General features: G+C 30.8%; 1 protein-coding gene across 1 annotated transcript; it reads left to right on the forward strand.

Moving 5' to 3' along the window:
* The first annotated feature begins 7,614 nt into the window (after positions 1–7,614).
* LOC123267995 lies at positions 7,615–10,178 on the forward strand. Its single transcript, XM_044732879.1, has 6 exons — positions 7,615–7,765; positions 7,892–8,107; positions 8,392–8,547; positions 8,810–8,956; positions 9,512–9,679; positions 10,069–10,178. The coding sequence occupies exons 1-6, from the start codon at positions 7,615–7,617 to the stop codon at positions 10,176–10,178; spliced, it is 948 nt and encodes a 315-aa protein (XP_044588814.1).
* Positions 10,179–10,498: the final 320 nt, after the last annotated feature.

Consider the following 10,498-nt stretch of genomic DNA (forward strand, 5'->3'; position numbering starts at 1 on the left):
GAATTTATTTTACTATTGGAGTTAGTTAAATACAGTAAAAATGAATTTATGTCGATAATTAATCGTTAAAAAGCAAAATAATACATTGGTAAATTATGATTTTATAAAAAAATTTAGTCTTCCAACAAAAAAATTATTCTCAATATTAAAGTCATAAATTTTTCAATCAAAAGGAAAAATCATGTGTAACGCGAAAAAAACGATAAATTATTTTTGAATTTAACTTCAACGTCGAATAACTTTGAAAGGAGTGAATTTAATCAAAAATGTTAAGAGACCTTTTTTGTAGAGCATTAAATTTCCTTTGAAAATAAGTATTTTAAATTGTAAAAATATTGATATTTCTGGTAGCTACAAAAATGGAAAATTGAAACGCAAAATTGAAAAAATAAATCTTTGTTTAAGGCATGATTACAAGGAAACGGCTTGTTTTACAGTAATTTACAAAGTTCACTTTTTTAGGAAATTTAATTTCCTATAAGAATACATATCGCTAAAATTTTTCAGATTGATAATTAACGAATTTTGAGTAAAAATGCGATTACTGTTGAAACATCAATAGTCGTAACGATACACCCCTTAATATTATTATTAAGGACTCAAACTTGCACAATAATTTTTTTTTATCATCATGAATGATATTTTCACAGTATCGATAGAAAAAAAAAATAGTCAGTTTTTTTGGCCCAGTCTAATATATATATATATATAGATATATATATATATATATATATTATATATATATATATGTCGGAGAGGCAGGATCTTCTGTTAGAGGTTCAGCATTTTGTGATTTACCCATTTTATTATTACAATTAATTAACATTCCCTTAATTACAATAAGATCAATTATCAAGAATGAGTAGGTAAAAACTCTGCACAAGATTAATTTTTAACTTAGAATGTTAACAAAATTATAAATATCTTATGATAGACCGGAGAGCCTCTAGGAAATAACGGTCAATTCGCGATCACCAGGACTGTCCGTTCAATCTCAACTCCAAATCAAGACTGTCTTTTCCCCAACTATTCTCAAATCAGCTCCTGCTCTGCTTTAGTTATTTCTTTCTTTCCATATTAATTTTATGATACCTCTATCGTCCTGGGATCCCGACCATGTTGACCACCATGTGCCTACCTAGGCCTTAAGCCTACCGCAATAAAACACTTTCGTTAAAACTTATTTTACAAAATATGTAAAGTAATAGTAACATTTCTTAAAATTACTAAAAATAGAAATATCCTAAAAGAATATTCTCATCACTTTTAGACAGAAAATAGCCTTCGCTGTACTTTATTCTCCGGACACGGCCATTCTGACAATCACAAGACCCCGGGTGGATCTAAAATATTCAGATACATTGGTATTAATTTTTGGTCTCAATTGACTTCTCTTATAGTAAAACATTTTTACAATAGGTAACATCCATAGAAAGATTCAGAAGTCCTCCCCAATAACAGAAATCTACTAATTATTTATTATACAAGAAAGTTATCGCATAGTATGCAAGAGATAGAAAAGCCATCAATCGTTATTCCTTATCGTTTAATAATTAAATACTTCATTGAGCACCACCAATAGACATTCGCACTATCTCTAGGCTACCCTGTATGCCACATACAGTACCAAACACATTCTGTAGTTGCCACAACTACCTGCCCGCCACATCATCAGCTGCCCATCGCGCCCTGATCAAACTAACATTAGCCACTAATTTAGTTTGCAGTTGCGACTACACACTGATGCGTGTGCGAAAATACAAAATAACTCAGGCCTCGACCTGCAGCCATCAGTGCTCCGTGTCATTGGTGGTCTCTACTTCAACTGTAGTCCCTGTTTCAGAACTATCACCAGCAGTCTTTTCGGCACAACTTTCATTGTCCGAGCAGACATCCAACTCAATAGGAACATAATTCTCAGGCATTTCCCTCAACTTATCATGACTATACTTAAAACTTCTATTATTATTCAATGATTTTAGTTTGTACCTATCATTATCAAGTAATTCTGTTACTGCAAATGGACCTCTGAATTTTCTATCAAGCTTCGTCTGATTACGTTCTTCATTTTCAATCAAAACATGATCTCCTATCTTAAATCTATTGACTTTAGCTTTATTTTTATTGAATCTAATTTTCTCATACGTTGCATTCTCTTCTATACTATCAATCGCTCGTTGTCTTACATTAGAGATATTAATTTCTTCTTCGTTGTCATCTATTAACAATCCATAAGGTCTTGCCTTTTTACCAATTAATAATTCTAGCGCACTAGACTTAGTAATACGATTCACGGTTGAATTTAAAGCTAACTGAACTTCACCGATGGCCTCTTGCCATGGGCGATTATTAGACTCAACAGCAGTGAACATATTTTTCAACGTACTCATTACTCGTTCTACCTGACCATTTGCCCTACTGGTACCTGTAGCTATTAAATGTAAAATAATATTCAAGGATTTACAAAAGTTTTTAAAGTCTTTCCCCGTAAAACATCTACCTTGATCGCCCGTGTAAAAAAGTTGCGGATTTCCGCCAGTAATCCGCCGATGATCCGCTGGTTTTCCGCTGGAGATCATGTGGAATTCGTATTTTGACACAAATATGAATTCCAGATGAAGTTCGCATGAAATCCGGATGATACCATAAATATAATATGGATGAAAAAAATTCAGTGATAGATTGTAATGAGTTCATTATAATTTAAAACGTAAAATAAGGAAGTAATTCCTTTCAGAAAATAAATTCACACAAAAAAATGTTACTGACAGGTTATAAGAAAAATATTTTTGGAACTGATAACTTTAAACGTGAGCAAAGATTTTTCGAAAGTTTGTTTGAGAATAATTTCATTTTGGAATTTCTTTGAATACATGTGATTTTGAGATAAAAAAAATTTATTTTATGCGATGAACCGAAATGCGATAGGAAATTATATACTTACCTATATAAATTCGGAAAACAGTGTTAATGTGATCAATACGAAATGGAATTCTCGTGATTCATACTCTGTAAATTTGAATAAATGAAAATTTACTTAAATAAGGTGATACGCTGTAATTTGTACAGTTTTAAAAAAGAAACAATGATTCTTGACAGTAAGAAATTTCCGTTTTAAATAATCATAAATATTTTTATTTTGTATTATATTTGATGATCATTCTCGAACTATAAGATTTCCTTCCCCTATTAACAATATCATAAATAAATTATTGTAAATTATTCAATTTCAGACGTATTAATAGGTCTGATTACAAAATTTGTCTCAAGATCGTCCTCAGTAGCTTTTCTTATTACAAAACATACAGTTATCAAGTTATTAATATCTACTACAGTTAATGGTTCGGATGAATCAACACACAAATTTATAAAATTTTCGATTTCACAATACGGAAACATAGAACTTATTGTTTGATATGGTCTTATTATAGCATAAAAGCTACTATTTTCACAATTTACAACACAATTATTATTATTACAGAAACAAATTTTTATAAATTTTGTTATCACACCAATACAATAATTTCTGTTGTTCCGGTAAATTACTACGGAAGAATTAGTTTTTTTTTCACGTTCATAAAGTTCAGAGTCATAGACCATATTTTTTTTGAATAATCGTGCAAACGTAAAAACTTTAAAAGGTTCTTGTAAGCGTTCAGTTATTAAAGCTCTCACTTGTTGAATTGACGCATCACATCTTTTAAAGTTCCTAAAATGGAGCATTTTTCAAAAATCGGAACAAGCTTGCGTCTTCTTAAATGAGTTAGTTCTAACTTTTTGCAATACTCTGCCACATCACGACTTTCTTGTTGTGATTCGGATTTGAGTTGTGTAATATTATTGAAGACTGATAGAGTAGAACACACTTGTAATTGGGTATAACGAGTTCCTTGAATAAATCGTCTAAAAGTTCCGTTGAGGTCTTCATATGAAAAACACGATGTGTAGGGTAACGGACCAAATTTGCGCACATCATCAGGAAGATGAATCAAACAGTGTAAATTACAGGTCATGTAGATTAATCCGTACAATCGCTCAAACTGGGAAATATATATTTTTATAGACGTTCTTGCGATTGTAATCATTTTTTTGCTGATAGAAGGATAACTTAAGTAACTGATGGCAAGTACTAAGTGCTTATGATGTTCTAAGTACTCTTCTTTCATAATCGAATGCAAAAGTGGAATCGAATAGTATAATAACCACTGTTTCCATTCAGATGCCTTCCAATATTTATAGTCAAAAATCGATCTCGTTAAACGTGAAACAAATGATGGAGGACAAATCAATTTGATTTTTTCATCAACCCAACCTCGGTGTTGGTAAAGTGAAAATGAAAAGTTTCTGTACTCTGCATCAAATAATAAACTGAATACTTTTCTAGTTACTCCTTGGTACACACAGTGCATAGAATCAACGACAGTAGTATTATAAACATCACGTACTATTTGGGATAAAACTGTTGGACCTTTTATTCCGTTAACTTCAGAGCAAGAGGTAAAAGCTTCTTTCCCGTCGTTGATCGATTCCGCAGTAGTTCTAAGGTTTAACCTTCGTTGATAGGGGTAAACGCGTGTTCTATTTAAATTTTTGCTTTTGATTTTGCAGTGGCAACATCCAAAAACTCCTCAATGTCCCTTCATATTCAAGAAGGCAGCTTTAGCGGGAAGATCACACGTCCCGCAAATAATCATGCCTCTAACTTTAACTCTTCGATTCAAGTCAGCAGCATTGCACCAAACACCTTGAAAAATTTTTGTTAGATCATCCCGAAAACTGTCTAAAAATAAATTTGGCTGTGGTTTAGCTCCAAACCAAAGACCAGCTAACAGTAAATTTTCTTTTTTTGTCCGTTGTTGAAATGGCAGTTCATTTATTGTTAAATAAAAAGGCCAGAGACTAAATTTGGAGGACTTGAATAAAGCTATTCCATCAGTATTCCAGGTAAATGAAATGTTTGAAGGAAACGATAGAAATCCATTGTTTCTGAAAAATGACTGATAAACTTCTCCATCCCAGATGTCTTCCAAATTATTTCGCACATTTTTTTGCCGATTGAACCGACTTTGCAACAAATTATAAAAATTCGGACGCCGAAACAGATTAAAAAGTTGCGAGACGAGAGGGATTTGAATAAAGTAACTCACTTCATTTTTCTTTTTGCATCGCCGACAGTAACCTTTTTCATTGTTGAGCTTCAAAAAACAAACAGAACAAAAAAAGTGTCGCTTAATAGGTGTTCGAAGATTTTTGAAGAACTTTTGAAAGAAGTATAAAGTTTTTATGCAGAAGTTTGGTTTTCTGCAGTGAACATAAATGAGGGATAGTAAATCTGCCAACATCACCTTAGGAGTTTTATGACGAATCATAAACGTTAAAATGCATAGCAAACTTTCACCCAAAGTAAGCGGAGCATTTTCATAGAGAGGGTCATTTAGATGATCATTATCCAAAAAAGGTCCTGGCTCGTCATCATCCGATGAATTGTCACTACTTTCACTTTCTTCGTCAACTGAGTCCTCAGAGCTGTCATTCCATTCACTAACGTCATTTTCGGACCAACCGTCATAATTATTTTGGCTACATGAAGAATCAGAACTACTACCTTCAGTATCACAATTGTTTTGACAATTAAAAAAATGATCTTCACTATCACAAGAATCTTCGTTATCATTATCGTCCGTAAGACTCTGATTGTCCTCTGCACTAACAGCAAAATCACACTCTGAATCAGGTGAGTATTCATTCTCGGAGCAAGTAAAAGATTGAACCTCAGAAACAATAGAATTCCGGTTTTCAGACATTACAGAATCACTGCTACCTTCGTCATCATTATCTGGAAGTATCAAAAAATATTATAGCTTTGATGGTGAAAAAAGAAAAACATAAAAAAATATTGTCTAGACAAGTTTCAAATAAGACCTTAAAATATATAAGATCTTATCTAAATCTTCCAGAGTTCCGCCAGAGTCTGTACAAAATTTCGGTTTTTTTAAAAAATTAATGAGTATTCAAGTGGTATCAGTAGGCTTTCGTAAGGAGTTCCTAAGGTTTGGTATGAGAGCCCTTCATGAATAAATTTGACGATTTTTAACAGTTTGGCTGAATTTCTCTGGAAAACTCAAAGAAATCCCAAGGAAATCTTCCAGAATTCCGCCGGAATCAGTACTAAATTTCGGCTAAAGATAATGTGAGAATTAGATTGGAATCAGATGGTTTTAAGAAGGAGTTCTCACAGTTTTGTATGAGAGCCCTTCACAGCTTATGAATTATTTGGACGATTTTAAACAGTTTGGCCGAATTTTTCTGGAAAACTCGAGGAATTCCTTAGAAAGTCTTTCAGAGTTCCGCCACAGTCTGTACAAAATTTCGGTTTTTTAAAAAAAATAATGAGTATTCAAGTGGTATCAGTAGGCTTTCGTAAGGAGTTCCTAAGGTTTGGGATGAGAGCCCTTCACAGTTCATGAATAAGTTTGACAATTTTTGACAAGTCGGTCGAATTTTTCTGAAAAACCCGAGGAATTCCTTGGAAAATCTTTCAGAGTTCCGCCGAAGCCTGTACAAAATTTCGATTATTTAAAAAAAATAATGAGTATTCAAGCGGTATCAGTAGGCTTTCGTAAGGAGTTCCTAAGGTTTGGTATGAGAGCCCTTCATGAATAAATTTGACAATTTTTAACAGTTTGGTTGAATTTCTCTGGAAAACTCAAAGAAATCCCTAGGAAATCTTCCAGAATTCCGCCGGAATCAGTACTAAATTTCGGCTAAAGATAATGTGATAATTAGATTGGGATCAGATGGTTCTAAGAAGGAGTTCTCACAGTTTTGTACGAGAGCCCTTCACAGATTATGAATTATTCAGACGATTTTTAACAGATTGACCGAATTTTTCTGGAAAACTCGAGGAATTCCTTAGAAAATCTTTCACAGTTCATGAATAAGTTTGACAATTTTTGGAAATTCGACCGACTTTTACTGGAAAACCCGACGGATTCCTAAGAGAATCCTTTAGAGTTCCGTCAGAGTCCGTACCAGGTTTTGCTCAGAATACATAAAGTTAACATTGAAAATGCTCCAGACAATTTTCATTAGATGTGTTCAAAGTCTCTATTAAACATCTTTACTAATAAACTTATGCATTAATTTCCGTTAGGAAAATCTGAAAAATTATAACGAAATATTTTTGGAGCTTTACATGAATGTCTGCGGAATCTAGCTCGCCAGGATCAATTGGATTAATCTCCGATTGATCACTAACTTTAAATTGTAGCACTTATAACAGTTTACCTGTAAATGAACTTTCATCACTCGAACTTGTCGCCTCTTGACATTTCTTTAATATTCGATACCTCGTTGATCTTGATACTTGATCGAAATCTTTCATCATTTTTTATTTGATTGGGGCAACAGTATTTGCTGTGTAATATATACCCACAAGATAAGTATTTGACAGAATAACTTCTCTCATATGTTTTTTTGTTTACTTTATTTTTTTTTATATAAATCTGATTCGCATTTGTTTTTTATTGATAAGATTAAAGTTTTGACGTGAATGAAATTTATATTATATAAATATATCCACAAAAACATTAATATTTAACTTAACACTTAAAAATGACAAAAAAAATGTACTCTCTGGTTTTCTGGACTGATTCGGGTAAGGCATCCGTGATAAAAAGTGAAAAAATAAAAACATCCAGTAAAGCCGGCTTTCTTGTGAAACTACGTAATAAAAATTTTCCTGTTAAAATACTATTGCAAAATGGTAAGTGAAACACCTAAATTCGAAATAATGAACTGTTTTAAAAATCTATTTCATTGATATATTTTACTTTAATAATCAATTATTATCAAATTTTAATAACTCATTTTAATAATTATTTTTTTTAAGATAACGAAGAATATTTGAAGAAGCAAACGGTAGACGAAGCTGGAAATTTGATAAAAAAAGCAGCCAAGCCAGAGGATGACGTTAAAAATTTAGAAAGAAAAGTCAAAGGAGAAGGTGGAGGTAGAAAACCCAAGTCCAAAGCGTCGAATCCTATTGATGCAGAAATTGTCGAAAAACAATCAATCTTCGACCTTGACGACCAGGACGATTTGATTGGTAAATATTTTTTCACAATTGAAATTAATTATCTCAACTCCTTAGCTTTCCTTAATTTTTAATAAGTATAAGTTATTTTAAATATTGACAATTGACGACCAGGTTTATTTTATATTTTATTTGTGAATTGAATTATCAATTTTCATTTTGAATTTAAATTTTATTTTATTATAACTTTATTAAAATTGCTATGATTCAATGATAATTTTTACTATTTAAATTTTGTTTCATAAATGTCGATTTTTTATTTTATATAAATCGTACGTATGTATTTTTTGTGCTAGACAAACCAGAGTCATTAATGAAGGAAAAAGAAACAATTCAAATTGGTGATCAACCGGGAATTGGTGCTGGACGATCAATTCAACAGAATCAAGAAGATTCGGAAGGAGACAACTCTGATGAACGTCCTCCAGGTGGTGAACTGACTGGTGATAAAGGTTAATAACAATTTATAGACTTCGGTTTAATTCGCATAACTTTTTCAAATCATATCATCAATCAAATTTAATCATTTAGCTATGATTTAAATTATTCTTTAAGTTACTATGAACTTATAAACAATTTTTAGTATGGATTAATTTTCTACATTTTTTTTAATAGTTGTAAAGCATAAAATTTCATTAAAAATGACCGTGAAATGAACGAATGTTTTTTAGTTTGAATTCAAATTTATTAATATAAATTTTTCTACACCTACAGATTTACTCAAAAAAATTCAGTCAAGCAGCAAAGGAGAAACCAGTTCAAGTAAACAGAATTTATTCCAGGGTGACGATGAAGAACAGACTGTTGGTCGGAGATTAAAATTAGAAGGACAAAGTCGTCAAAATAAGGAGGAGATCACAGGTTCTTCTGATGCCATATCGTCTAGTAATAAATGTCAAATGTTATTTATTTTTTTAAGGTTCAATTCGTAAAATTTTTCAGCTCAAACTAAATCTAAAGTTTTATAGTATTTATTTTAACTCCAGATATGTTTTAATACCACAGCTACTCTACTTCTAAGTCTAAAATCGTCACTTTTTTTATTAATTAATAGAATTATCTTTCTTATAATATATCAAATAATTGGATGTAATAATCTAGAAAATGTTGATTTTTTAGCTTAAACAACAAAATCTTAAGGAAACATAAAGTTGACGCTTTTAATGAGAACAATTTAAAATTGTTAAACGAGGTAGTTTATTCGATATAATAATTATAAAATATTAATAATAAACAATTTCCAGTATAGATTTATTTTTTGCTGACAAATAAACCATATAATTTTATTGATAAGTTATCGAGAAACTAAAGAATATTTTTTAGTTTAGCTGTAAATTTATTACTAATAAATTTATAAATTTTTTATTTATTATTTATTACTAATGAATCCAATACTTATGAACTATGTTCTTCTAGAAACAAAATCAAACAAGCGGAGGGGAACTGCTGCTGATAAAAACTCAGATCGTGATCCAATAACATCTCAAGGATCAAAAAAAATGAGAAGAGAAAAATCCAGTTCAAGCAATGATTCAGATATTGATTCAAGTGACAAAAGCTTGGATAAAAGTGAAAACTCAAGCGGTATTTTTTATGAATTTATAGATTTATTTCATATTAATTGTTGTAATTGATGTAGCTGACTCAATAACTCTAGACATAACAACTGATTTGAAAAGTAGTTAGGAGATATTACTTTTAAGATTATTGGAGTTATTAACAGACGGCTGGATTTTACTTTTAAAATTATTGGACTTATAAGTATAATCAGCTCCATTGCTTTTAATAATTTTTCTGATTTAATGTTCTTCTATATAATTCATGGTAGTAGAAAACTCTGATATCTAATTTTTACTACTTCAACGAGTACATGTATTTAAATTCAATGGAAATCTTAATTTGAATTTTGAGAAGATAATTTTTTTACATAAACATTTTATACAGCTAATTAAATATTTAAAACTATTTTACAGAATCAAAACTCTTCCGAAAGTTCTTGAAATGGCAAAAAAATCTTGAGAGTAAGGAACCTAAAATTAAAAAACATCGAAAGGAGAAAAAGCTAAAGCCAAAGGAGGTTTGAACTTGTTTTTTATCGTCAGCTGTTTTTATTTAAACTATTTTATTAAAAAGGCCGGATTATTTGTGAAGATTCTTTACGATCTTTTGCAATTAGTTTCTGATTATTGTGGTATTGACTTCGACATGTTACAATTTTTTTGAGATTTTTTGCTCAAAATTAAATGAATTTATTTATATAAATAATAAACAAATTCTCGCCCCCAGTCGGATTACTTGTTTAAATTTTCTTACTACTCTCCAAAATTATTTTTTTGCTTATTTCGATTATTAATTCGATATCTGACTATTTTTTTGAAAATTTTTTAATTAAAATCGAGTGAA

The sequence above is a fragment of the Cotesia glomerata genome, linkage group LG6 (genome assembly GCF_020080835.1).
Source record: "Cotesia glomerata isolate CgM1 linkage group LG6, MPM_Cglom_v2.3, whole genome shotgun sequence".
Lineage (NCBI taxonomy): Eukaryota > Metazoa > Arthropoda > Insecta > Hymenoptera > Braconidae > Cotesia > Cotesia glomerata.